Source organism: Platalea leucorodia (assembly GCF_965183815.1).
Source record: "Platalea leucorodia genome assembly, chromosome: 5".
Taxonomy (NCBI): domain Eukaryota; kingdom Metazoa; phylum Chordata; class Aves; order Pelecaniformes; family Threskiornithidae; genus Platalea; species Platalea leucorodia.
Genome location: NC_138827.1, coordinates 41,381,621 through 41,408,740, shown reverse-complemented (window position 1 = coordinate 41,408,740; position 27,120 = coordinate 41,381,621). Strand labels below are relative to the sequence as shown.

The following is a 27,120-nucleotide window of genomic DNA, read 5'->3' as shown; positions in this document are numbered from 1 at the left end:
TGTGTGTTTTGGGTTTTTGTTTGTTTGTTTGTTTTATTAGTACCCATGCTATTAGAGGTCGATTGAATGAGTTTGTGTACATGCACGGTTTTAGGTGCTTATTTTGCACTAACAAAATTGATAGGTACCAACCTGATAGCTGATAATGTTGGACTACTGCATAAGCATCCTTTGCATGTGTTGTTTTGTGCCTGAGAGAGATTTACAAGCACGTTCACCTTAAACAATAAATAACTTCAGTGTTGCAGCATTTAAAAACAAGAAGTTAAAGATTTTAAGTTCACTGGGGATACATATGTATAATTTAACACTGCTCAGTACGAGATGTAAATTTTGAGCTTAGATGTGTGGGAAACGTGAATTTCTGTCATTATATAGTCACAGGCATGTCTATAAAGCTATGCCAAATGATAATATTTGCATAAATATTTATATAAATATGCTATACTTGCATAGCATTTGTAGGGGTTTTATGTCTAACTTAATTTACCATTTCACAATGAGACTGAGTTGAACCAACAGCTAAGTGCTTCCAAAATGGAAAATATCATTCCTTTTCTTTGAGTTCTTCAAGTTGGGGTTTAGTGGTGCAAAGACTATGGTGTTGCCTTTTACATAGAAATCAATATGCATATGAAGTGAATATGATATCTTTTAAGATTCAACATAGCCTATATGTTTTTAAAGGAGATGCTGTTCCATAAGCAAATAGGGGGAAAATTGATAATAGGGTGTTATCTGATAGTTGGAAGGATTTTTCCTATATTTTTACTAAGAAATGCTGAGATATATACTCTGAGATTAACATAGGTCTGGCTTTGTCTAATTCTCTGTATTTTTATGCAGTCCAGAATAGTATGAGCACTTAAAAACATGGTTGTTTCTTTTTTTTTTCTTTTTTTTTTTTTTTTTAATGGTGAGTATGTAGCTCTTCATTTAAATTTGGTTGGAGCTAGCAGGTGAATGAGAGAAATTTAATCTAAATTTCTAGTTTGTTGTTTACATTATTTTGAACTAAAACCATAATAATGGAATAACCTTGTAAAATGAAAGGTGGGATTTCATAGGGTGGGAGGACAGCTAAAGAAAATGGAAAGAAGTATAATACTTAATGTTTCTTCATATGGGGACGTGCATGTGGAATTGAAGCTCATGGTAATTGTTGGCGTATTCCCTTAAGCACGGTATTTTGCCTGTGATTTTTGAAAGGATCAATCACTTGCAGCAATTTATGTAATAACTTTCTGGTGGGTGATTCTACTATGTTATTTATGCTTTTTGCCTGGTTCACCAGAATGCAATACCTTTGCTCCTTGGTACAGTAAATGCACTCTCTGATATCTATTATAGTATGGTCAAAGGATAATTTATTGTCAGATAGAAAAATAGGTCAACACTAATGTCACTTGATGATCAACCCCCCAAGTTTAATAAAACACCTCACCAGCACGCATTCTGCACAGTGCTTGATGTTTTATTAGGACTACAGTACCTTACAGTACCTAGCTATAGCGGGAGTGTAATTACTGAGCTGTCAGGGTGATAAGTGGGATTAATGGCAGCCTGGTGCACTTTAGTCTGCAGAGTGCTCAGAGAATCGGAAGATGGTATTATTATAAAAGAAAGTCTGGACTGGCATATTCATGGCACCCTCCCCTCCTCCCCAAAGCTCACATTCAAGTTTGCATTACCCACCCCCCCAACAGCTGACATTTTCAACAGCTGTTACTTGTGAAACAGCTCAAAAATCAAAAGAGAAATAATTTGGTAAAGATGCTTGCTAACCACAACAGGTAATCTGTACACTGCTTATCCTGCTAGGTGCCATTCTAGTCAGTTTTGACATGAGATTGTTCTATATGTAATCCATGGAAATGTATTTTATGTTAAGTGCAATTCTTTTGGTCTTGGATACAAGACTGTTGTATTTTAAAGGAAACCACATTCAGGAAAGTGAAGAGCATAAAGTCATAATGGAATTGTTGCCTTTTTTAAATGTGTGATTTTCCACTTCTATTATTTCCTTGCTGCCTACGCAGGCAAAATGATCATCTGAGCCCTCATAGTGGTGTATTTTGTCTAGTGTATCTCCTTTTTTTCTGGCTTCTAGTACTGAAACTTTGCTGTCTTCCAGTCTGCTTAGAATGCTAAAAGCATCCTCTTGACTCGGTGCTCTGGCCACATCAACCCTTTGAGGTCCCCACTGGCCTGCCTTTGCTTGTTAAGGCATTTATAACATGTGCCTGTCAGTGGGTAGTGCTGGGCAGCGGTATATTTAACTGCCACAGCTAAACCTGGGGGTGCTCTTCTGCCAGAGCCCTCTGACATCCTGACTAGTTAAACTAGTAACCCACCATGGTGTTGAACCTGGATTTGGCTTTATCGGATTTCCCAGCTTTTGCAGCCTGTGAGACCTGTTTTCCTTTAAATATTTCCTCTGGGACGTTTTCACTGTGACTAGTTCTGTGAGAAAATCCAAACAGCAGCTACCGTACGTGCCTTCAGATTTTGCTGGTGCCATGGCGTCTGCAATACCCAGCTAGATGATAATGAATAGGAAGATGAAAGACTAATTAATCTTTTACTTAACTGGCTTTGCCTTCTCTCTTATTCCACCCTTAATTAAAAAAAAAAAAAAAAAAAAAAGGAAAACAAAAGCAATGTGTGTGATTGACAAAGTCAGAGCAGTTTTTCACTGCAGGTATTTCAGGCATTTTATTCCTTTTAATGTGCTTTTCATTTCTTCGTGCATGTAGTCCAAAAGCCTCTTGTAGCGTTTTTGTGTTTGAAAATATTCTGTCCCAGCCGGTTCCATACTGTTATTACCTATCACTAAGTAACAATAATTAAGGTGGACTTGTGGAACTTAGGTAAGTAGTTGTCCTCAGATAATATGTAAAAAACAAATTTTATTTCATTTTCCATAGATTGTTAAAACCACAATTTACATAAATTCTGTATGTTAGTAAAACAATATTGAAAGAGCATCTGGAATAACGTAATGAATTCTGAGATAATTAGTAGCGTGGCATTTGACCTATGATAATCATTGATATGTAAAAGCAAAAGTGTGTGCCAATACCTTCATGTTTAATAGAGAACCATTTTACTTCTTCAGCTGACTTTTACCATCTTTGTTAGGTTTGCTTACTGGAAATTACATAGAATACCCTGAGGGCTTAATCCTTAGATGGGACTTGTGCAAGCAACCAGGCCGGTACATCCTCATGGATGACTACGCAGGAACAGACAATAAATCTTTGCTACTTACTATGTTCTAATATTGTCGTGGTTTAACCCCAGCCAGCAACTAAGCACCACGCAGCCGCTCGCTCACTCCCCACCAGTGGGATGGGGGAGAGAATCAGAAGGGTAAAAGGGAGAAAACTTGTGGGTTGAGATAAGAACAGTTTAATAATTGAAGTAAAATAAATAAGAACAGTTAAATAGGCAAAGCAAAGACTGGGCACGCAAACAAAGCAAAACAAGGAATTCATTCCCTGCTTCCCATCGGCAGGCAGGTGTTCAGCCATCTCCAGGAAAGCAGGGCTCCATCACGCATAACGGTTACTTGGGAAGACAAACGCCATCATACCCAATGTCCCCCCTTCCTTCTTCTTCCCCCAGCTTATATACTGAGCATGACGTCATATGGCATGCAATAGCCCTTGGGACAGTCTGGGCCAGCCCTCCCCCCGGCTGTGCCCCCTCCCAGCTTCTTGTGCACCCTGCAGAGCAGGGGAAGCTGAAAAGACCTTGACCAGTGTGAGCACCACTTAGCACCTATTTAACAACAGCTTAGCACTACTTAGCAAGAACCAAAGCATCAGTGTATCATCGACATTGTTCTCATCCTAAACCCAAAACACAGCCCCCTACCCGCTACCAAGACGAAAATTAACTCTGTCCCAGCTGAAACCAGGACAAATATACAGTTAGGTTTTGTCATTAGGGATGACAAGAAGAGGGTCTTAGGGATTACAGTTGAGAGTATGCATAAGACTACTGAATTGATTTCAGAGGTCACAGACATATCACAGGAAACTTGTAGAAAAGTGACTTGAAAATTTATCAGACATTCTTATTCTTTGGCACATACAGGACAAAGTAATTCCTTCCTCTGTGGAAATACTGTTGCTTTTGTATGTCTGATTGTCCAACATCCAGAATTTAATCCACGGTGACACTTCCAGAACTTCGTTAATAAATCCTGATTCACAACACAGATGTTTTTCAAATAGAAAAATGAAATGGTCAGAAGTTTAGCAATCTTGGATTCCAGGGAAAAAATTACCCCTATGTAAGCAGACATTGTTTCCTAATACTTAGACATGTGTAGTCAGTATGTTTGTAACTGCACTCTGCTGCCTTCCTTTGTAAAGTGGAGTCAACAGAACATAACCAGTGTTGAATGGAAGTCCATAATGATCACGTAGTGCTTTGAGGTTTTAAACAGAAACTTTATGAAAATGCTCTGTATTATTCCTTTGTGGCTTATCTTCTACCATGCTAACTTGAAAACCTTATGCTATTGGCAGCAGTTGTATTCCTTGTCTCCTTGACACATTTTCCTTTATTCCTGTAGATGCTTAAAGTGTGCAGATGCCCCCTGTCAGAAGAGTTGCCCAACTAATCTGGACATCAAGTCATTCATCACAAGTATTGCAAACAAGGTAAAATCAGGATTGCAGCAGTACATGGAAGCAGATAACAGCAGTTACTTGCAGTTCTGTTAGTGAGATTGCATTGCAAGGTTTATGTTTGTGAAGTCTTAAAAAAATAGTGTTTACAACAGATGCTTTAAAGTTCAACAGTCATCTAATTTTTAATTATTTTTGCTGCTGTTCTGTGCCGGTACAGATAGTGTATGGTGCAAATCTGTTTCTTCATGTCACTTTTTCTATAAAGTTTTTGGTTTTGATGGTTTTCAAATACAAGGATATTAAAAAAGCTGAGCATCACAATGTAATTATTTAACTTTGCTGCTACCTGAGGTATTACAGTTACAAACCTCTTCTTTCATTAAATATTTTTTTTTTAAGAAGTGATTATAGTTTAAATTTACTTTTGGCAGAAATTTGGCATGAAGGTGGTCATCTCAAGGAATGTCTTCTTCTGGTTTATAGCAAGATGCTCTTGTTAATGTAAATGTAGTCAGTCACTTAGACTAATAATAAAATACTACAGGAATAAATTGAACCCCCTCTTTGGAGGTGCTGTACCTCTTCCTTTCTTAATAGGCTATTACACTACAATCATAATGAAATCTTAAAAACATTAGTCTGATTTGTGGTTTACAAAGGACTTTTAACAGTCAGAAATAGAAATAAATAAAGATGGCTGCAAGGTTGGTATGACAAGATTAATTAGGCTGTCTAGGATAGCCTAAAGATGACTGGATATTGATTACCCCATTCCTTTTAAAACTTACTTCCCCTCTGTGGAATTATCAGCTGCCGTGTGATTTATTTGACTGTATGAGCACAACTAGACTCATAATCTGCTGGGGGTGCTACAAAAATTTTCTGGCCGCATTCTATGCTCTAACACGTCTCACTGTGAGATGCAGCTGAAAGGCCCAACGCAGGTAAAGCTGGAGTGACGTGGGCAACAGCAGCGCTGCTGTGTGCAAGTTAACAGCCACATTGCTTTTACTATGCTGTGTGTTGTACGGAGGAGACACTGGTAAATTCTGCACCTTAACAAGAAACATTAAGATAAGAGGAGATATTAGGATACATGTATCAATTATAATGTAACTATGTGTTGATGTGGTTTACAGTAATTGGCATTATGCCCAGCATCTGCATATAGACAGTTTTCTTATATAATCTGTACCCTGTCAGTGCAGCATTTATTTTCATGAATGTAGGCATCTGTTTACAACCATAGTATAGTATGCGGCATATTGCTGCTTATTACCTTTTCCAGGCATCATGAAGCAGGCAAACTGAACAGGGAAGGTACAAGGCAGTAATGAAACTGCTAGTCTCCATCTCATCATTGTGCTGTAGTTTGTTTAGGAAACCTAAAGCAAATTTTATGAAAGTATTTTACTAGGATGGTCTTTTCTTATTAAGGATTAGTTATGCTACTGCTTTGGGTAGGATAGCCTGATGTGTTGTTGAGGAAAGAAAAAGGGCCTGATTATCAAAACATAAAAGCTGGGAATAAGGAACCAGGGAAGATGAACTGAAGACTGCAACAGAAGATGTCAGAAGAAGAACGAATGCCAGCAGCATCCTGGAATGAGAAATTTGGTGGGTCTTTTAGACTCAGCCTCAGAAACAGAATGCCCCTTTGTGACTTGGCAGAAAGCGTAAGTCATTTTAGCAGCTGATTCATTCTGAATGCTGTGAATCTGTTACAGAGCAGAGAAAATCAAGGTGGGGTGACTGCAGAGGTTTGAGAGTTTATTTTGGCAAGGGTATACTGGAATAATATTAGGAAACTGCCTCAAAGGTGAAGTGAAGTCTTTGCCCTGCTGAAGCCAGTGGGTACACTCTTATAGGTTTTAATAGCGCTGGATTTAACCTGTCAGATGGTCAGTGAGGTGGATCAACTCTATAGAGTTTGGGCTGTTTGATGATAACTCTTTTAAATCATCTTGGGAGCTGCAGATGCTAGGTAAGACTCTGGTTTTGCCCTGAGCAGGTGACCTGATTACTTGCTGTTTTATCAGGAAATCCTGCTTTAGAAAAGAATTGCAGTATACTGCTATTCTCTCAGGAGATTTAACATTCTTTACAGAAAAACCTAAGTATCTTGGATTACTGAAACGTACTTATAGCCTTTCTTTTTGGTCCCTATCCCTATCAATAGCTTCTGTATCCACTCTGAAACTAGTTTCTATAAAAGGTATACAATGGTTGTGGTAACAGATTTTAGCTCATGTTGATGCCTGATAATTGCGTAGAGAGTAGGAAACATTCATACACAGGAAGTTTTAAAAAGTCAGGTAGTCAGTTTCTGCTAGCCGAGATGTTAGGATGGGAAATTGCATGCCTAAAATCAGCACTGCTTCTGTGAAATCCGGTTCCAAGTGTGAGTTTACATACAGTCTTACCCTTTGCTTTCTCCCCTGTAATTCATGTACCAAGCAACTTCTCAGGGAAATAAACAGTGCGTAGAGGGAACCCAGCCTTGACTTGATGGCTGCAGTCTGCTAGGCTGGATTTTCCTTTTGATGAATTAGTTTCTGGTGCCTTTACTAGAAAATATATCTATTACCACAAATTCTGTTCTTCAGAAAAAGTAACAGTAAATTCTTCTGGTTTCCTTTATTAATAGGATTTTTTTCTAGGTATAGGTATGTACTACTGTTTTTACACTACTGCACTTTGAAACTCCTTGCTTTCTGCCAAGCAAGCAATACATAGAAGGTGGAAGTTGAGAGAGGGGTACTGAAAGTTGAAATGATTCACCTGAAGTCATGACCCTGGCAGAGTCTGTGTGAGAGCCCACTACCATGGCTGCTCCTGCAGTGTTCTCTCCCCTCTTTCATTCTGCTGCTGTGGTGGTTGGGGTACCTGCACCGTATGCTTTTAGAGCAGGTAGAAAACAAGAACGGTGTGCTTTTGAAAACAGCACTAAAACTTCTAACTTATCATTTTGAAAGTTTTTAATGGAACCAGTAAGTAATTTTTTACTTTGTTATGCATTTTTCTAAACTTTTATTGAAATAATCACTCGGATATCATTCAGCAATCTGCTTGCTGAATATTTTTGTATTATTGTTATAAAAGTATTTACTTCACATGATCAAGGATGTTTTACATGTCATTGAAAATACTTTTCAAAATGTTAAATCTCTTTTGCTGTTTTCACCTTGTAAATAAACTTTCTTTTTTAATCCAAAATTTTATAAATATATCTGGTATCTTCTAGACAAAATAAATAGGTGAAGCGTAGAACATTCAGGTATTTGAGGTCAATAAATCCAGGAAATCGGGGTACGCTTTCTAGGCTTATTGAACTTCCTCTCCTGCTTCTGAATCTTTCTTCATCACTCACTTAAGAAACTCCCTTCAGCAGGTTACCCTTCTACTCGTTTAGAGGAGATTGAGTTCAATAAATTCTGCATCCTCATCCCTGTGTAAGCAGTACTGCACGCAGGTATTTATTTAAACATGATTCATTATTAATATAGAGTATTTAGACAGCAGCATACTGAAAATGAATTACTTTGTCAGGTATTTAAGAGCTCTATTGTATGTAGTTTGTTTTGTTGGAAAACTGCTATAGCAATCATAAAAGGTCAGGGATTCTTGTTCTCTAAAGCCTGAGGCTTTTTAGGTATTTACGGGCCATGTAGAATGTAGCTGTTCTGCCGTTAGACCTGAGCTCAGGAGTAGAAGAGGGACAGGGGAGGAGGGGTTGTTTCTGGGTTGAGAGGGCAATTGAATTGCCAGACTCAATGAACCTTGAGCCTCTTTGAGAAAAAGGATGTCACTTATGCTGTATTGTGTTAGCTGCTGTGACTCAGTAGAGTTTAGGCCACGATTTCCATTCTCTTTTTCCATACAAACTGGATTACAACTCCACTTTATAAAGGTACAATCTATTCTATTGTGTCTTCCCAGTCAGTGTTTCTCAGTTCATACAGACGGCTTGCAATTGTGTCTCTCGGAGACCAGACTCCAAATTCACCATGCACACGTTACTACTTTTGTTTCTAAACATCAGAAGATGGCAGACAAGTATTCTGGCTTCCAGCTGTCCTCTCTTTAAATACAGCCTTCACGGTGCAAAGTGTATACTCTTTGTTTTATAATGCACAAGTGCCATCTTCGTTATTTCTTTCTTTGGAAAGAAAACACAAAAAGAAAAAAAAACTGTTCAGCTGCTGCAGGAGAAAGCTTCGCCCTCTACCCTTGAACGAGTACCAGGAGTGATTTTAGGAATTTTATGTCCTTCTTTCCCTGTGTTGATACATCAAAGCAAGAAGGACTTGGTAAAATGGAGCTCCAGCACCCGTCATCCTTTAGGACTGGCGCAATCCAACGTTGTACAGCAGCAGAAAATCCTACAGCTTCCCAGAAGCAACTCTCAGCCTGAACACTTGCAGCCTGTCCAGCTTTCCTCCTGCTAAGCAGAAGCGTGTGCCAGAGGAAGCTGCCACGTAGAAAGCAACAGCTTCTCACATGCTCTAACTTTGTAATGTTCAATGAGATGGTTTTGGAGCTTTTTGTTATCAGACACCTTTATGGTTGAGTAGTCACATTGAAAAACAACTGTTGGTACAGTTTAGGCATGGGGATATTAAGTTATGTTACGTGGCACAGGCATAAGGAGTTGAGTGACCCAGCCTTTATAGTCCGAGTCTATAATGAAGAATTGGGGGTGCAGAAGTATCTTTTGTGTTATCACTACTCAAAAATCACACTTTGTCGCTGTAGCCCTCTGTTACTAGCTCTCACATTTTTATCTCAAGTATTGCAGTATTACAATGATTCCTGACATAGATTCAACAGTTTTCTCCTTTTTCAGAGAGACCATCTTCTCCCATGGTCCTTAATAATAAAGATAAACTGGTCTGAGCTGACATGTCAACCGTTCTCTAACAGACTTTATCGGTGGATGTAAGCCTTCTTGTGACCAGCATTTTGAAACCCAAAAAAACCCCAGAAAACAAAAAAAAAACCCCTCAAACCAACAAAACCATGGTGCCCTCTGGATAAAAGGTTGTACTTGGACTTCGCATAATGCTGGTAGGGAAATGAGGGAGAGAGAATTGAATGCCAGGAACAGTACAGAGAAAGTTGTGGAACACAGGAGTAAGTTTTAGGATTTCAGAGGAATGTTTAGGTATAAATGAAACTAAAGGAAATGTGTGGGGTTTTTTCAAGGGAGAAATTTGGTTTTTCAAGGGATAAATGGGAGAGGGAACAAACTGGAGGCTAGAGATGGATACCAAGGGATAAGGGGGAGTCTGAAGTTTGGGAGATTGAGAGAGAAAAGGAAAAAGTGTTTGTGGTAATATACTGGAAATGAGAAAGAAGGAAAAGTGGGTGGACAAAGGAAGGCAAGAGCCAAAAAGCTGTGGGATCATTAAGAGAAAATGAAATGAAGAAAAGATTGTAAGGGAGAAAGGGTTGTGAGAGACGTAGGATTATGACAGGTGAGAGAAACAGAATGATGGTTTTTCTGTGCCAGAGGAACTCTGAGTAAATTAACAAAGGACATCTATATGCCATTGCAAAGACTGTAGAAAATCATGAGTCACAGTTCATATGTAAAATACTATAAGTGGGATACTGTTAATACAATGAAGGATTGTGGAAGTCAGGAAGCTGCTAGATGATTGGTAATAATTATATACAGATATGCATCACAATTAATCTTTAAGTACTACTTTGAGGCCCCAGGTTTTTGAAAGTGCTGTTTTATTCAGCTTTCTCTGTTAATCTTTGTATATTTCAGGTCACTAAATACAAAAAAACATTTAAAAGAAAAAGTAGTAATGGTGTTAAATTGATGCACTTGAAACAGTGACTTTTCTTGAGATGTCTGTTTGTACTTAGTGTAATGGAATGGCTGACAGCTGGTTTCAGTTGCCATAGTGTAATTATGTAGAATAGACTTTTGCGATGACACTATGTCAATTAAGGAATCTCTCACATTCTAGACTACAAAGGACAAAATGACAGTACAAGATATTTCTTCCGTTCTTTTTCATAAAAAGATAGTGACACTGTGTGAAATTACAGTCCTGTTATGATGACACAAGTCAAATGATGTGAAAGATTTCTGGATTGATTAAAAATCATCAGCATTATAATATAGAATATGTATGATTTGATAAGTTGCTGTTATGTTTTGTTCGTTCTTCTTCGGAAGATATTTTGGGGGGGCTGACAGACTGGGGGTGTTTCTTGTTATATTTGAACTGGTGTATGTCAATGTGAAAAATGCTACTTATATAACAGCGTACTTTAAATAGTGGCTCTTCGGTATGTGAAAATATTTTAATCCAATACATCTTGAGTAAATTTTAAAGCCATTGCAGAACATGAACTAGAGTAGAAGGAGGTGATATTTTCCCATATTTTTTGCTGTGTCTCCCTTTTTTTAAACTGAACCCAGCTGAAAAGGAAATTACCACTTTTTTCTTATTTTCTTTTAAAGTGTTCACTGTCCCAAAATCCTGATGAAGTCAGTGTATTCATTTTTATTACACAAAGCATAATAATGCATAGTCTTCATTGTTTTTTTGAGAAAACTGCAATATCGAAACACCCTAATACATAATGAATTTATATACAAAGCTCTTGAATTGAATTGAAAGAAAAGATGCTATAAGCATTTCCTGATAGTAAATGCAATTTCTTCTGGTCTCTCAGTATTGATCCTATGTGTTTTAATAGGTTTTTTTCAAGTAAAAAACAGTCTCATTTGCATGCAAATTATATAATGCTTCCAAATGATACATGTGGAGATCCTCCTCTGCCTGGTTTCCGCTGATTATTGATGTCTGTTTAAGGCTTGTTTTTGTTCCCTGTGTTAGCAATGTAGTATTTATTGACATTTTGATGTAGGAAACCACAAAACATCCTATCCAGTTAGATTAATTTGTTTCTATGGAAGTGCACAGGAAAAAAGATTCTATGAACAAAGGCACGAGCAGACATTTATCTCATTTAAAAATTCAGAAACATTCTAGTTTCAGACTTGCTTCCTCTGTGACGTCTGTAAGAAACTAGCCAACTGAGTCATCTTCTTATTTCAGCATCTGAAAAATTTACTCCAGACTGTTAAGGTAGCTTGCATCGTTCCGTGCCCTGGAGTAATTTTGTCATTTTAATGAAGCCAGCCTCCCTTTAATTCTGATCCTTTCTCATGTACAACATGTGGTGTGTAGTTACCAGCTTGCCAGGTTTGCATCTCATGTCTATTTTGTGTGCAGCCTGCTACAGCCTGGTTTTGTGAAATAAAAGCGATCAATAATTTTTTATAAAATGTGAATATTCTATGAATATTCTACCTTTGCCATTGGTAAATGTAATGATTATTAATACATGTATTCAGCTTAAAAAAAAAGTTATGTAAGCACAAAGTCTTCATGTAACTAAACATTTAAGATACTGTATGTATACTACTGTATGTATACTACAAACTCTCATTTATTACTGTAGTAACATGATGGTTTGCAGTTTTGTAACACAGTTTGTATAACACCACTTAGTGTAACTTACGAGACTATACGGTATTTCCATGCCAGTTTTTGTCAAGTATTGGAAAATATTTTTCTAGTTATGTTTGATATGTTAGATAATAAATCAACACAGTAAAGGCAGGATAAATGTTTAAATAGAATGGAAGGACAAAGAGATGAAGCAACTCAGAGCTGGGCTCCTGAAGTCCTGCCCGCAGCCCAGTCTCCGTGCTGGACTGTCCCCTGGGTATCAGGAAGGTTGCAGATGGGCACAGAGTCATGGTAGCAGCACGTGGCCATATCCTTTCCCTGGTAGTGGACAGTAGCAATGGCAATGGGCACAGTGGTTACACTGGTGTTCTGGAAGGTGGAAGAGGAGAGTTAGGGAACTGCAGCTCTTCGACGAGTATGTTATAAGTTTACCAATGGTAAAATTGACACAGGGTGACTTTTTATTGGCAGACAGGGAAACCAAGTCAGCACTGAACCTGTACTTCCCTTTCATCTTTAGAAGTGTCTATTTTAGCACAGTTGGGGCACACTAGTGAAGCAGTGCTGAAGACTTGCCCTGCTGCTCCCAAAGATAAGTGGAACACTTTGCACTTCAGGTGTGACTGCCTTTTAATTTATCGTTAAAGCTTATTTCAGGTGTTAAGACTAGAAGATATATACTCTTCGATACAGTTTATCTAATGTCTTAATGTTTAGCATGGTAACATGTACTATATATCTTTTGGTACTCTCATTTGAAGAGGACAGAGTTCCTCTTTTTTTCAGGTGCTACCACTACTAGTGGTAGCGGCAGCAACTCATGATCATGACAGCAACGTCTCAAAACTTCCCAAATCAGGACCCCACCTTCATATACTCCATCATGTTTCCCCCAGATTAAGAGTTCAGCAGCAGTTGGCCTTACCCCCATTAGGACTTCAGTCCCAGCCTCCCCCTTACCAAAGTCTGGCATGATGTTCTGAGACAGGTTTCCCTAGATATCCCCTCAATAAGCCATAATCTCAGTCCTATACCCACAGTGACCATGGTCCCATCTTTCTGAAGTCACTTGCTACTTTAGCATACCCTGTCTTTCTGTAGCATAGCTGTGCTCAAAGTTTGGTTTGAGCTTGCAAAACAAGTAAAATATGCCAGCTGTGTTGATGCTGCCTGTAGTAGCACAGCTCAAGCGTGAGAATATACTTTACAGATATGTAATAAAATTAATTTTAAAAAGGAATAGTTTAACAGCTTTGCATTCTAGGCATAATGACTAGCTCTGTATATTGATTTTAATTACAAAGCCTAAAAATGTAGAAAATCCTTAATGAAGTTACTTAAATGGAAATACCCGTTGTTGTAATTGTTTCCATTGAACCAGAGTTGAAGATAATAAAAATAATAATCCTGGACAACACAGGAAGGGAAAATATAACTCTCATATGTAATGAAATATCAAACTGAACAAAAATTCTTTGAAAACCATTTTGTCTTTGAGTTAGTGAGAAAAATCCCCACTACTAGCTTGTAATTATTCCTTTAGAGTGGAAAAAAGGAATGACTGGGTGTAATTGTCTGGGGAACAGACATCTAGTGCCACTTAAGGTGCTGTAGAGTATCTAGGCTGGTCTCTGAGTGCCGCTTCAGAAAGACGTTGGTCTCCTGCATTGACTGGGTCACCTCTGCTGTCTGCATGGCTATGTGTCAGGGACGTCTCCAGTATAACTAGACTTCTGTGTTTTGCTGCTGAATTGAGCTTACAATGTCTTTACTGGTTGTTTTTAGCAGCTCTAACAATCTCTGGCGTATCGAAATGGTATCATTCATCTGGAAGAGCAAAAATATTTGCTAATACATACAACTTCCGTTTAACTAATACTCCTTTACATTGGAATAAATGAGAATTGGGGATGATAAAGTGCCTTACTGGTCACCGTAGGCAAAATGGCTGGAAGTTCTCCCAGAACAGTTGCGTAAAGGGATTGCCTGTTCAGCCAGGATTAGAATTTCAATGGATTTTAATAACGTCCAAGACAATCCTATGAAAGTACACCCAGGTAGCTTGTTTGTGTTTCCAGGTGATGGACAGGGGCTCATGCTGTGCAGTAGACCAGCATCTGTAAGCAAAAGGTCCAGTTTACATCTACAAATACATTTCTTAAACACTGGCATTCTCTTGAGAACCTCTAGCTGGATCTATAGCATATGGTTTAACTATAAGAATTTTATGCTCTGTCTTTTAATATGCCTTTAGTGAATCTGAACCTCCCAGACCAAAGTCTTGTTACCCATTGTTGGTTATATTGTCAGATCTTGACACTGCTCTTTTTATTCATAACTGGATTCTTGCTCTGTGTGGCATAGCGTTCACTTTGAGTAAACAGTTCTGTATACATTAGCCTACTTGAGAGACAGTAAGTCACAGGCATTGCATAGGGTCTGCTGTGACTGAGTACTCCACGTTGTTTGAGTGCTACATCTGGCTGTTCTGAGTCAGCTGTCCTGGGACAGAAAGGTAAAGATATTTGTTATAAAAAGCAGTTTCGTGTTAGTGATGATTAATGAAGATTGGAATATGGAAGAAGTGGTGGAAGAGGAAGGAGACACATTGTTTTTTAATCTCTCAGTTATTATATTATTATTTGGAGAAAGCTGGAATGAGATCCCAGCATTAATTTCTCACTGAAGAAACTTTGTGGAACGTCAGCCATGTGCTAATTCTAAGGGGTACTGTATTGTCTTCTGGCCCCTAAAGGAAACTCTAGCATTAACCCATCTTCATGGACTTTCCTTGGTGCGGCTTTTAGAGGGGGTGAGAGGAGTGGTAAAATGAAGAAAGAACTAGAGTCTACAATTAAGTAAACTTCTATACTGACTATAGAGAAGAAAAGATCGGATGTAAACGGCTTGCTTTAATTACACCGTGATTTCATTAATGTAAATGTAATGTAAATGCAAAACCGCCATCAGTAGTTCTCCCTCTCTAAATGGGACTTCAGTTCACTCCTGGCATTTCCTGATGCTCCCTCTTAAGAGAATTATCCAGTTTAAAAAAACAACTGGGGTTGTTTTCTCATGGCATCAGGCACTGGGAGCTTGCTAATGTCCATTCCTTAGATTTTTATTATGGAAAGAAATCTTTCTAGCTCTCATATATCAGAAACTGTTCCTTTCCTGATGTGCACTGAATAGTGAGAATCTGTGAAGCTGTGAATTGTACATAACTTCTTTAATCAGTTCCCTGGTTTGCTATTTAGGGAAACAGGAAAATAAGTGTTTGCCCTGATCAGTATGTGGTTGAGGAGAAAGAGTTCAAAAAAGAATTTAGGAGTGCAATATCTACAGGCAGCTGCAGAAGAAACCTTCTCTTCTCATCACGGGTCTGGGACAATTGGCACTACTGATCTGCTGTGAAGGACAGGCATATCCACATAGATGGTGTGCACAGATGTGTAAAATAAGCTCTTCATTCCCTGTGTCATGAAGAACTGATAATCTAACTGGCACTTTCTGGTCAGACCTCCAACAAGGGTTACAACTCAGCTACTGCCCAATTGACCTAGAAATGGAGAAAGTATTTACAAGTACATAACGCAGGCACAGTAGTTTTCGAACGTAGATTTGTTAAACCACTAAAAATGCTACAACCACCTCAGACTGAAGATGCTTTTAACTATTTTGCAAGCTGAAAAGAAAAGTTTTATTTTTGCATAATCAACAATTTTGCTGACTTTCTTTCCCGTGTTTTTGATATAATGCTGTGTAATGTGTTGGTACATTTAAATAATGTCATTGTTATTTAATATATTTATATTTATATATTATTTGACTAGCCAGTTAAAGAAAAAGTATTTTGTATTTTCTCTTGAATTTTTGAATTTTTGCTTCCTTGGTATGTAACTATCTCTTCCCCCCCTTTCCTCCTTTTTGTTTTTCTTCTTTTTTTCTTTTTCCTTCAGAACTACTATGGAGCAGCCAAAATGATTCTTTCTGACAATCCACTTGGCCTGACATGCGGAATGGTGTGTCCAACATCAGACCTCTGTGTTGGTGGCTGCAATTTGTATGCCACTGAGGAGGGACCAATTAATATTGGCGGATTGCAGCAGTTTGCTACTGAGGTAGGTGGGACTTGCAAATATCTTAAATTCTTTGTATGTACCTATGAGTATTGTTTAAGTGGTTGCCTTTGTTAGTGATCTGTTTTAAAAAAAGTTGGTACTAATACAAGAAAGATGTAGGAAGTTAGAATAATTATCCTTTTTCTTACAGCACATTCAGAAGCTTAGAAATGCTTTCATAATGCAATACTTCATAGGAACATAAGGAACATTATGTGTGAACAAGATGACTCTTTAGAAACACTAGTAGTTGAGCAAATTTGTTTTATAATGAAAGATTTATCTAAGCCAGGTGAAATTGTGGATGTTACTGAAGTAGGCTGCATAGGGAGAAAGATCAAGTGCACCTGCATCTGTAACTGCATGTTAAGGAGATGTAGAACTCTTCTGGGCATAGGGAACATCCTATAGCAGAATTAGTGTGCATTTGTACTGGCTTCGGGACAAAGGAAAAGTTTCAGATGATTTAGACTTTTTACTGTCCTGTTTTGCCAAAACTGATTAAATAAGTAGTTTCAGGTTGACTGAAATATATCTCTATGTGCATCTGTCTAGATAGATACAGATGCACACACGTGTATGTGTAAATTTATTAATTCTTAAAGGTATGTGTATATTTTGACTACTGAAGCAAAAGTTGTTACTTGCCACTTGATGTTAGGAAGTCTTCTCAAGGGTTTCTGTTGAGGTCCATGTGCATTACTTGCAGCTGTATAGTTTCAATGCTCCAATTTCCATCCGAAGAAAGACGGAAGCTACTGCTCATTTGTTAACTTCCTTTGAGGGCATGGAGAATTTGTACCAAACTCATGGTCTTAGCTGGCACCTCATCTGATCTGTCTGAAGTATCTTTGGGTAAAAATTGTGCTTTTGGTCTTTGTAAAAGCGAGGAAGTTATGGCTGTGTAAAAAAAGGCATGTGCATGTGTTAAGATTGCACATTTCTGTACGCTCCTTAACTAATGAACAAGTCCCTCTTCTGTATCTTGAGCCATTTGGCTGATCATATTTACAAACATACGATGAAATTCCAGTCACCTTTACAAAGCCTGAGAAAAAAACCTTGTAGGACAGACCAAAATAGAAATGTGAATCAATCTGGAAGTAACAGCTGATATGTCTGTAAGGGCAATTTTTTTCCTCTGCTGTCATTCATGGACTTCAAACCCCTTCTCAATGGCTGTGGGTCTTGATTCGATGAGCAAATGTTGCTACCTGCTGTAAGTCTTCTCCTTTTATCTGTTTGTATCCCTCCTTTCTTCTCTCCAGGAGCTTTGTAAAGCTTCTGGAGCACCTGCTAAACCTTTCTGCTAGCTGTTGCTGAACCTTCTCTCCCCTCTCTCATTTAAGTAGCTATCCACTTCAATTTTCTTGAGATTTGAACATAGAAGCGTAAGAATCAGTACAGTTTGGACCGGTTTGAACTGTATTTGTTCTATGTGTATATTCAATAGTTGGGCTTTATCAGTCAAGAGCCAATTTTATTAGCTTTTCTTCTAACAGCCTTTATTCCTTATATGTAAAAACTTAATATTTGTTGCAAAGCAGAAGACTTTTTTTTTTTCTTAAAAAAAGCAAACCAAAAACAAAAAAATAAAGATTAAACAGTTGTCAGGTAGATGATGAATACAATGGTGAAACATTACTGTTTAGGAAGCAAACGGAAGTAATATCTGTTAAAACTTGATTTGTGTCTCCTTTTAGCTCTAATGCTGTGATTAATAGAGAGGAATTATGGCTTGATAGATAATGCTAAATATCTGCCATTTTTCTTCAAAAATCTTTAGAAATCTATTAAAAAAGCTCAGTGCTAGCACAATGATTGATATGAAAACTGCAGAGAGGATGAATAGCTCAGAATGGCTTTGCCCCTAATGTTTCAAGTTTGTTTAAAGTGATATTAGTGTCAAGAGTTCTAACAAAATAAAATTGTTATACAGTTCTATTCAGCATTCTAACAAAATTAACATTTCAGTAGATTTTATTATCCTTAATATTTTTATAGCATCCTAAAATGTTAAAACTAGCTGTTAATAACCTTTAGATTTACTACGGTTCAACAAAGAATTTGTACGTATTGTAGTACTCATAATTAGTAATAATAAGCAGTCACTTTTGTAATTAATACTTTATTGTTAGCTTTCATTGAGTTAAATTTTACTATGAAAGTATGTATAGTTGAAAAAAATCTAATGGTATGAGTGCTTCCAAGTAACATTCGTTATAAAAATATAGATTAAAACGCTGAAGAATATCATAAGGCACTACTGCTCATACAAAAATTGGCCCAGATACTGCAAGCGAAGTGTGTTCACAGATTTACCTATACGAGTAACTTAGCAAATTGTGTAATTTAGGCGTGCAACATGTGTTACTCTTAATGAGAGCTGCATGGTAATTCTCATGCACTGTGTAATAGTTTGTCCCACAGGGGCTTATTTACTGAAAACTCCATTGTGCATAAAGCCAGTTTTAGACTTTTTTTTCCTTGGAATTTGTCTAAGGATCATACACTTGATGCATTACGAGAGTGAGTGATAAAAAGGCACAACTGCTAGCTGAGATAAAAGATAAAATTGCAGTAAAGCAGGAATGTGGGTTTAAAATGGAAAATATATGGGGATGACGTATGCCCTTTTGTGCTTCTGAACAATGACTGATCATCTGTTCATACTGCAGATAAAACTCCCTAATTGTAAAATATTTGTCTTGCATACGGTAGAATGAAAAAAATGGCACCTCATGCCTCCTGCATTTTCCTTCTACCCTTCCATATAGTTTTGTAACTATATTAGGCTCATTCTCGAAACAAATCGTAATCCAGTCTGAAAGAAATGCGGATTTTGACAATTAAATGTTCAAGTGGAAAAAAAGGAAATGTCCGTTTGTATTTGTGATGTAGAATGTGTATACTGGGATGCAGTTACCACGGTAACTGTTGCATCTAGAGAATAACATGGAGTAAAAGCTCACTATTATAAATGATGAGTGTCAAGCGCAGGTTACACCTGCTACTGCACAGGTCAAAATTATATTAATGTCTTTATCTGTCTCCTTTGCCCAAGTACTTTAGAATCAGGGGACATCTCTGGTTTTGGAACACAAGTTCAGTGAAAATATACTGAAATTGCAGTGACAATACATACAGGCATGAGCTATATGACTGTCAGTCCCACAAAATAAACTAAAATTACTGGTACTCAAGTACAAGTTTGTAAGCTTGCAGTAAAAAAGAAGTGTGATCTATTACATTGTCTGTTGTAGTATTAGTAAGAAGCCCTCAAAATCTTACATTTTTGGATAGACATTACTGAACCTGTGTTTCTAGTTAATCATTCTGAATGGAGCAGCACAAGCTAAATAGAAAATGTGTAATTTTAATCGCTGCATACTAGATTTAAATACAAGATCATTTAGTACTGTGACTCTTGTGCCAGCTACAGTTCTGGTGATTTGCTCCTCTCTGGAGATATATTCTGGCTGCCGTTGCAGCAGAAAGAACTTGGAAAAGGAAACTTGATATGTCTTTTTCCTAAAAGATGCATTGTACAAGCTTACCTGCTGTTAACCTAGGGGCATCTCAGCGAAGCGCTTGGAGTGGGAGGTGGGCTGTGGTGAGGGTCCCCCGCTGAGTGCTGAACCTCCCTTCTCCCCCAACCCACCACGGGCAAGGAAGCAACGGCTGCCCAGGGGGACTGCCACGGAGGGCTGCGCTGCGCCCTCCAGCTCAGAGTCCCTCTTTTAGTTGCATATTGACAGTTCTGATCAGTCTTTACGTAGGTGGGGGGAGAAGGTGGTTCTCGTGGAGCTGCGTCTCCTGCAGCTGGGCGGCCTTGGGATGGCTGCCTGGGCGCCTCGCTGTCGCCAGCACGGGTGGGCGTGCTGCATCAGCAGAGCAGAATTGTTCTGGGGAGCTAAGACAGCAGGACAAACAGAAAGAAAACTCTATGAGCTAGTATTAATTTTTATTTTAACATATCTTTAGGTTATTTTCTCTTTTAAGTCATGTTGAAATCTAGAATCGATTATAAAATTTTAGGCTTGTTTGAAGAGGATGGTGTAGCCTTCTACAATAGTTCAGGGGATGAATCTGAGGACTTCTGATTTCTCAGGCCAATGCTGAAAGACTTGCTAATATTTGGACAAGTTATATAAACTTCTCCACAGCATGTTTTACAGACATTAAACATTCTTTGGGTTTTTTAAGGCATTTACATGAATGTTGCTATGTCCTTTTTAGTGGTGGTATTCATGAGATTTTGAGGTATGGACTCTGCAATGTCCTAGATCCATGGGTTTTCTTGGGACTGGGATAATGTTAATGTATAGTTATTATGTAGGTTTGAAAAGTCTGTAATGAGGTGCTTTAGGCCCTAGTTTTGTCAACACTCACCTACTTGCATAAGTTTGCAGTATTACAATTTTAACTGTTAACTTGTGGAGGGAGGATCAACAAGTTTTCCTAACTAGCTCACATTTGTGGAAAAACCACTTCCTGTACATCCTGTGCTATCCACTGCAATTAAATGAAGTTAATTGTGTGATCATGTAATTTGACAATTTCAAGAACATAACTGAGCATGCAATTTACTTAATTTTTTCTTAAAATCTGGGCAGAATATTATTTTCTCCTTCAAATATTCAACTGCCCCATGTTAATGTAAACCAGCCTACAGATAAATATCCATGGAAACCAGTGGGAAAGTGTGAAACTAATACAATCAGTTCCTAAATGTTACTGATTTCATTGCCTGTACTTTGCTTTCTGTGCACTAGCAAAATCTGATAACAAATCAGAATATACTAATATGTTTCACAGTAAAATAAATACCAGCTAGATGCTAATGTCTGCGTTAGTAACTGTTTGGTATCTCATCATCTTAGCGAAGAATATTTAATGGCAAACCTGACTAATAAACTTATTTCTATAGCCTTTTAAGCATGGAAGCAGGCATTATGCCTCAAGAATATAAAGGATTTCGTTATGAAGTCAAAACTCATGTTACTAAAAGATTAAATTTTCCTACTGCTCTTTCAATTTTCCCCATTTTTTTGTATTTCAGCCTTTTTTTGTTGATGAAGGTTTTGTGATGAAGATGACAGATTAAACAGATGCACTTTTTACTTAAGAAATGTGACCTTCTGTGTATGTCTTGGAGACTACCAAATATGCTTTTTAGCAGCCTATCTTGTTTCATAGGATTAGGCAAAGGCTTTTTTACATTTTAACATTGAGGCTAAACTTTCAATCTATTTACTGTTAATGCTTTGTTATAGTCCAGTTGATTTTAAAAAAAGGTGAATTAGACTAAAACTATCTGACTGTATTTGAATTCTGCAAATAGGTGGAGAAGAGTATCTACAGTATATTCCTCTTAGAAAAATTCTGATCAGAAAACTGAAAAGTGACTGATGTGAGTTACTTTAATTTATTCTAATTTATATAAAAATTGAGATAACAATTTTGAATAACAGTTCTAATGTGCTCTAATGGTTTGAAATGTTTTAGATTCATTTAAACCATGCTTACTATGTCACAAAATGATTTTCATCAGGTTAGCAAAATGCATTTCTCTGAGTCACCTGCCATTCTCTGCCAAATGTCACGTCTTTTCATCAAAACGTGCTAATACTAGAGTAGCATGGTGAAGAAAAGAACCAGGATTTTATTACATGAGGAGAACAATAAGCTTTTCCCTGTCTGCATTCTGAAAAACAGCTAAAGTGAGTTGACTAAAACTTTCCAGGAAAATTAAACTTGAATAGGATGCTCAGCAATTGAAAGCACTATAGTTAGCTTAAGTGGGGAATATTGTGGAACCTTAATACAAACTTGCATTTTACTACAGTGCCTGGAATTGTGTTCTTTGTCAAGTATACTGAATGTTTTGGAACAAGAACCAACCCCACTGCAGTGAAAGGATGTTTGATTTACAAGGGAGAAGAGAACAAACCTCCAGATTTCACACTGGCGAGAACATTGAGCAAGTGCGCTCACACCTTTACACATTAAAGTAATGCAAATAGGGAAACTGTAGTGTGTTATAAATGTCTGAATTAAGAGAGAATTTGTTTCAGTTGTTGGAACTTCAGCAGAATGGATTGGCTTTTTTGGTTTTGTCAAATTGTATCTCACTTGAGGACAAAGTCTCTATAATCCTTTTTGTAAACTGGGATATCCTTTCTATGGACCCTAATGGACATGAAGTGTAAGTAGTGGATGGAGTCTATGTGGGTTTAGTTTGAACAGGCCCTGGATGGTGAAATAATGATGATTGCATAGTATTTGATAAAAAGTTAAAGAATAAATGCTCAGTGTTATTGACGTCTACTAATAATCTATCTAACCTCTTTTGTTTGCATATGACAGAGAGAGAGAGAGAAGGAAAGGCAGACATGGGGATGATGGCTGAGTCTTTCCACTGAGAGATTCAGCTTTAAAATTAATTACTTGGTCTCGTTTTCCTGAATGAGTCTTGGTTACAAAGCACTGCAAAACAAAAGAAAAACTCCATCCAAACAAAAATGAGATCATCTTTTTGAGGGGGAGGTGGACAAGAAAGGCAACAATATTAAACTTTACTTGCATCCTGACCACAGTCAGAGCAGAGAAAAATTGGAGAGGACAGGTGCGTATAATGTGGCATTGAACACTTGCTTGCAAGGTAGTCATCTCTGCACAGCAAAGGATTTGTACAGAAGAATTCAGTGATATTTAATTAGGTGAATTACAGTGTAGGGAAACTTCACCATGAGGTGAGTGAAAATCTTTTGAAATGCATTGAAGCAGTTTGCTATTTTCACACAGTTACCCTGCCAGCCTTAATATGCAAAACTGCCACTGAATTCCAGATGGCAAGATATCACCGCACAAGCTGGCTGTGCTGCATAAAGACAGTTTCACCCTATTTGCAAATAGGCAGAATTAAAGTTGACCATTCAGCCTGAACTACTAGGATTTCCTGCATGAGTGCTTGGTTTCTGAAGCTTAACACTGCACTACAGTAATGCGGCACTTTAGTATAACATTTAGTTGATGGGTATGATTATTCAATAATAAATATAAAAATAATTGTTAACGATGAAGTAAATTCAGTGATAAATTTTTTAAGCATATGTATATTCATAGTGTTCAATATGCACATTAAATGTGTGAGTTATATCATGTGTACTACTGAGTAGCCTTTTAAAACAACTGCATGAGATTAGTGGAAATTTGGTATCATTTGAGCCATTTCTGTGTGAATGTAACAAAGCAGACATTTTAAAAATATCCTATTGCATTTTGGTTATCACAGTCTAGTTTCACAGTACAATATAAGCTTTTCAGCCTGTGAAATCCATTAATAACCACATTAAACCTTCCCATATTGTATGAATTGTCAGGTTTAAATGATTCTTTTTTGAAAACAATTATCTGTCTCCTGCTTCTTGGAGTTTGTTAAAATGCTATGTCAATTTACAAAGACTGGGGGAATTTGACACAGAAATTTTAGAGGGGGAAGGAACTAATCATTGGTTTACCTAGCATGAGTGCTCAAGTACGCATGAAGAAAATGAACATTGATTCAAAACATAAATGAAAAATTCTATTCATGAGTGGAATTGCCGAAGTTTAACTTGAAAAACCTTTGCTTCTCAAGTTCTAAGGAAAGTAAAAACTGTTGGTAAACTTGTTAAATAGCTTAAATATGATATTTATTAAGACAAATGATACCATATGTATTTTAGAAGACTAGTTAGTACTTATGGAACACAGTTCTGCATTGAAATAGATGGGGAACAATGCTGTCTTCTGGTAGTTTTTGAGGTGCAGCCTTGAAGTGTTTGTGATATGACCGAGAATCCCAATGCAATGAACTCTTGTATCCTTTTGGTCTAATATTGTGCTTCTGCTACAAAGATATACTCCTTGGGTTAACTATTTTTCCCCCTAATGCCTAAAATAAAATGAAGATGTAACTACGCTCTTACATGCTCCTAATCTTTAGTAGCCTGCAAGAGCTGTGGGTCTATTCTTTCCTTTTATAGGTTATACAAGATAGCGACTCCATTCCTTCCTCTACAATGTATGTAAATGCAGAGGACAGTGAAGTCTAGCTTAGTGAATGTAGACTATTTCTGTCTTAGCCTCTTACCTCTATACCTGAACAAAGAATTGATTTCATGCAAATCTGAAATAAACTGTGTGACATTGCAACTAGGTTAGGAGCCCGTTGCACTGGGTTCTTTATAAATACATAATCGTGGTCAGAGATTGTCCAAAGTACTTTTAATAGTCAAGACAGAATAGAGCAGATCATCACCAGGTGAAGAATTGAGGCATAGGGAGAACAGTTTTAACATTCAGGTATGCCTACAACTTTTGGACACCTGATTAAAAAGTGGAGAACATCTGCAATAGATGAGCAACTAACATGAAATAAGTCTGATTACAATTGTGTAAGAGGAGGTATCTAAAGCGTGGGTTCCCTTTGAAAATATAGCACTGAAGACTAGGGACAGTTCCTAAAAAAAGTTTCAAAACCACCTAAGGTTGGTTACCTACCACCTCTAAAAAGTCAAGCCATAAGTGATTTATCCAGGATCACACAAAATGTTTCTTGAAGAAGCAAAGCCCCTTCACTGGTGTTACAATCCTTTGCATTATTCGCAAAAATACTTTTCTAGTAGTAAGAATAATCTGAACATTGTTTGGAAGGAAATTTTTGGTGTTACAAATATTCTCTGCCATCTGGCTGACTTTGTATTACTGTTCTGTTACTGGTAGTCTGGTTCCATCTTCTCTGTAAAATTTACAGTAGTGGAAGATCTGACTTCAGACATTTTTAAGACAAAAAGAATTATGGAAAGACCAAGCTCTGCAACTACAACATCCTTCATGAATGCATACATTTGGGAATCAGCTGGGAATCCCTATAATGTTACAAAGTGATCTGCAATAATACATCAATGATATGTGACAATACTAGCGGAAGCTTCCATCATGTTATTCATAACAAAATTTAAGGAGGGAATGTAAAGTATGTAACCTGTTGAATGTATTGCTTTTCAGGTGTTCAAAGCTATGAATATTCCTCAGATCAGAAGCCCTTCCTTACCTCCTCTAGAAGATATGCCTGAAGCCTATCACGTGAAGATAGCTCTCCTTGGTGCAGGACCTGCAAGTTTAAGTTGTGCTTCCTTTTTGGCTCGATTGGGCTACTCGAACATCACCATATTTGAAAAGCAGGAGTACGTTGGTGGCTTAAGGTAAAAAACAATGACAACAAAGCACTATTTCCAATGATTGTAGAAAGCACAGCAAAAAATATTGTGTAAACATAGTTTATACACGATCCCTCTACCTGTATCAAAGGAAGAGAGTAGAAGATTTCAGATCTGGAAAACTTATTTTTTATTTAAATAATTCATCATTCAAGTTAAAATAGGTACAGTTACAGGCAAGCTTGAACTGAAAATCTGGTGGCTATCCTATATTCCCTTCATATAACCTCTAAAATACCAGGTTGCAATTGTTATTATCCAATTAACACTTCAGAAAATTATGTCAGGAATCATTTTCCCTTATCCAAAACTTTTAAAACAAGATGAAGTACTTGTAGCTCTACAAAAATGCTTTAGACAGATACTAATTTCATGGAGAATTTTAAATTTAGAGTGCTTTCATGAACTACCTTGTGCAAATAAAGGTGACAGTGAATAAATCCATCATGTATGCCTGGACTTACAGCTTTAGTAAACCATACCATGAGAGTGAAATAAACCCCCTACAATTCTCAACCTTCAACAAATTGCAGATACAAAAAGAAGTTACCTTTGCAGTTTTCCTGTATGGTAAACACTTGGCTGATATTTACATGGTGTCACGTCCTTGACACTAGAAGATTAATTTTTACCACTGTAACAATGGCTGAGATAATACCTTGTAAATTTGTTGGAATCCCTAATTATAAGATAAAATTTCAGAAACTGACTCGTGGATACCAACCCATTCAAAATCAAAATTAAATTTTACACATTGAAGATGTACTCACACTAAAGTGTTTACAAAATAAAAAGTGAAAAGAAACAGAGAGAGAAAGAAGGGTGATGCACTCGCATTTCTCACTGAAGCATCACTGAAATCAATAGAGTTGACACCATTAATGAATTTGGTCCATAATGTCATAATGTCAAATACTTATTCAGTGCTCTGGAAGATAGAGAATCAATGCTGGAGAAGCTGAACTGATTACTTGCATTTTTCCCAGTGAGGTTCAGAAGTGTTCTCCCTAATTATCAAGGTGGTAATGCATAGGCATTTAACTGTGGAGCTGTTTTATTTGAACTGGTTGCCATAGAGGATTTCAAATTTAGCATATGAAATACCTATTCATCTGTTGAGTAGCACATGTTTTCCTAAATACCAGATTTAAAATCAGTTTTGTTGCTGTAAAGTAGTAAGAAATAATGAGATGTTTCTAACAATGAAGCTTTACTTGGTGGCAGGTTGGACTCAGGCTGGACTCAGCAACATAATACAGTACTTTCTGCAGTTGCTTACAGTACAATGCTGCAGTTGCTTGCTGTGTGCTTGCATATTTGAAGCTATGTGATCTTAAGTCACATCTGTTCTTCATGTTTTAGTTTGAATTTAAAATAAAGCTTAGTCTGTTGTTTGTTCTACTGCAAAAAGCCTTACACTAAGTTTTGCCTATTCTGTTAGTATCCTTAATGGTCAAACAGTGCATTTTGATATGTCTGTCTTTCTTTTTGAGTCTTAAAAGTCTTACGGTTGGACTCGATGATCTTAAAGGTCTTTTCCAACCTAAATGATTCTATCATTCTGTGGAAGAACACATAGCAACCAAGG

The 27,120-nt window shown here is 37.3% G+C and overlaps 1 protein-coding gene across 1 annotated transcript in view; it reads left to right on the top strand.

Moving 5' to 3' along the window:
* DPYD (dihydropyrimidine dehydrogenase) overlaps positions 1-27,120 on the top strand; it is a gene marked incomplete at both ends in the record, with an annotated part of 361,757 nt that overhangs the window by 96,174 nt on the left and 238,463 nt on the right. The window contains 3 exons of the mRNA XM_082314522.1: positions 4,586-4,673; positions 16,105-16,266; positions 25,321-25,517. Of these exons, the coding sequence (XP_082170648.1) occupies positions 4,586-4,673; positions 16,105-16,266; positions 25,321-25,517 (447 nt within the window). The remainder of the gene's footprint in view (positions 1-4,585; positions 4,674-16,104; positions 16,267-25,320; positions 25,518-27,120) is intronic.